General features: G+C 42.6%; 1 protein-coding gene across 1 annotated transcript in view; it reads left to right on the forward strand.

Annotated features, from left to right (window-relative positions):
• Window positions 1–1,760: 1,760 nt before the first annotated feature.
• nfkbiz (nuclear factor of kappa light polypeptide gene enhancer in B-cells inhibitor, zeta) overlaps window positions 1,761–2,469 on the forward strand; it is an 8,382-nt gene continuing 7,673 nt past the window's right edge. The window contains exon 1 of the mRNA XM_053615771.1: window positions 1,761–2,190. Within this exon, the coding sequence (XP_053471746.1) occupies window positions 1,971–2,190 (220 nt within the window). The 5' untranslated portion in view covers window positions 1,761–1,970. The remainder of the gene's footprint in view (window positions 2,191–2,469) is intronic.

Genomic DNA, 2,469 nt, shown 5'->3' on the forward strand with positions numbered 1-2,469 from the left:
AAACAATTATGTTATAATTACATCGATCTGCCATAACATTTAAAACCACTGACAGGTGAAGTGAATAACATTGATTATCTCGTTACAATAGCACCTATCAAGGGGTGGGATATATTAGACAGCAAGTGAACAGTCAGTTCTCAAAGTTGATGTGTTGGAAGCAGGAAAAATGGGCAAGTGTAAGGATCTGAGCAACTTTGATAGGCCGAATTCTGATGGCTAGAAGACTTGGTCAGAGCATCTCCAAAACAGCAGGTCTTGTGGCGTGTTCCCGGGGTGATTACCTACCAAAAGTGGTCCAAGGAAGGTCAACCAGGTCATGGGAACATGGGAACAACAGGGTCATGGGAGCCCAAGGTGTGCGTGTGTTACTTGGAGAAGAGATGGCATCAGGATGCACTATGGGAAGAAGGCAACACAGTGGAGGAAGTGTGATGTTCTGGGTAATGTTCTGCTGGGAAATCTTGGGTCCTGGCATTCATGTGGATGTTAATTTGATACGTCCCACCTACCTAAACATTAGCGATGCACCGAAAGAAAAATTCTGGGCCGAAACCAAAACCAAAAATTCAGGATGCACTTGGCCAAAAACTGAAACCAAAAATTACTTTTTTTTTTTTAAACGATATTAAAAAAAAATTGTATAATTGTAAATATTACACTTTTTAATTAATTTCAATGTAATGAATCTTCATTCAGTTCTGTAATGATCAAATTTAACAGATTTTTTTTTTCTTATCCAACTATCCAAATAATGTAAAATTCTAGAAAACTATTATGATATTCAAAACAGCAGTCAGCAGAACTAGGACTCTGTTCTGTTTATGGAAACGTATTTCCAAATTAATTAAAGATTATTGTGGAAAACAGCAGCAACAGAACTAAAACCAACGTGAAACTGTAAACAACAGATGTAGCCTCAAGTCAAGAAGAAAGTTTTCTCAGTGGTTTTCAAAGTGGGGGCCGCCAGGGGGCGCCCGGGGGGCCTCAACAATTGGTGTGAAAAATAAATTCTCACTCTGACAACCACACACACACACACACACAATCAATTCCTAATGTAATGTAATATAAAGATGTAAGATGTAATTATTAATAAAAAAAAAAGGGGGGTATATATTCAGAAGTCTGTATTTTTAATGTGTTTTAAAGACATCCTCAAAAGGAGGCCTCGGTCAAATGTTAATGCCATGTGGGGGGCCTTGCCCTGGAAAAGTTTGGGAACCCCTGCTCTATCTGAATCATTTCCTGTGCACGCAGCTTTTTCTCCGCGTCAGTATAATGTTATTTAAATCGCGGATCTGGTAATTTTGCAACGCAACGATAAGCGCCGAGCCCTGAGGGGCGGGGCGGAATATGTTTCTCTTTCGGCCAAAAAAAAGCCATTTTTAGTTGAAAGTATTCGGCGGCCAAAATTTCGATGCATCCCTATTTCTTGCAGAGCAAGTTCAACCCTCCATGGCAACGGTATTCTCTAACGGCAATGGCCTCTTCCAGCAGCACATAGGGGTTAATAAAGTCTTTAGGAGCGTCCCAAATGCTCGCTTTTACACTTGAATCCTCGACCACTCGCACGCCATAGGACCGTCACGTGCGCGTATTTGGAGGCGGACCGCAGGTTTTACGACGCCATTTGGGACAGGGCCGTTAGTCTTAGTCTAGCCCTTTCTGTCCCGCCATTGGCTCTCAGCTGGGAGGGGGCGGGGCCTGGTTACCTAGCTACTTCGACAAAAGCACCGCGGTCCAGAAATCTCCGTACTACTCCTACGTTAGAACTGTCGGTGACGTTTCTCAGTAACTAGAGAGAGAGAGCGAGAGAGAGAGAGAGAGAGAGAGAGAGAGAGAGATTAAGAGAGAGATTAAGAGAGAGATTAAGAGGTATATCTATAAATTTATATTTAGAGAGAGAGCGAGATTAAGAGGTATATCTATAAATTTATATTTAGAGAGAGAGCAAAAAGCTGAACGCCATGATTATTGACCGAGTTTGCGAGGCCTTTTCGGGGTTTGTGGACACTGACGCGGACGTCATGACGAGTCCGGTGAACCTGTGGTCGTTTTACGGGTGCTCTTCTCCCGGAACACAACCCGGACACTTGTCTCCGTGGAGACCGAGCAGAGAGTGTGAGGACAGCGGAAGTACCGCGGGGAGTCCTCAGCGCCCTGACAGCGGCTTCACCAGCGTCTACGGTACGGCTGGAAATCAGAGAGGATATGGCCTAATCCCACACGGGTCTCTGATCTAGATTTAGATGCACGACATATCTACTCATTACATAACGGCCTTTACACCCTACGTAGTGCACTATACGACCAGTAATGAGCCTTTTGTATATTGTTTTAGTTGTAGTAGTTATGTTTAGGACTAAATAAGGGCAAAAAAAAATCCACTGATGATATTCATAACAGTCCAGTTTATTATTATTATTATTATTGTTGTTGTTGTTTTTGTAGTAGTAGTAGTAATAA

The sequence above is a fragment of the Ictalurus furcatus genome, chromosome 26, assembly GCF_023375685.1.
Source record: "Ictalurus furcatus strain D&B chromosome 26, Billie_1.0, whole genome shotgun sequence".
NCBI lineage: Eukaryota > Metazoa > Chordata > Actinopteri > Siluriformes > Ictaluridae > Ictalurus > Ictalurus furcatus.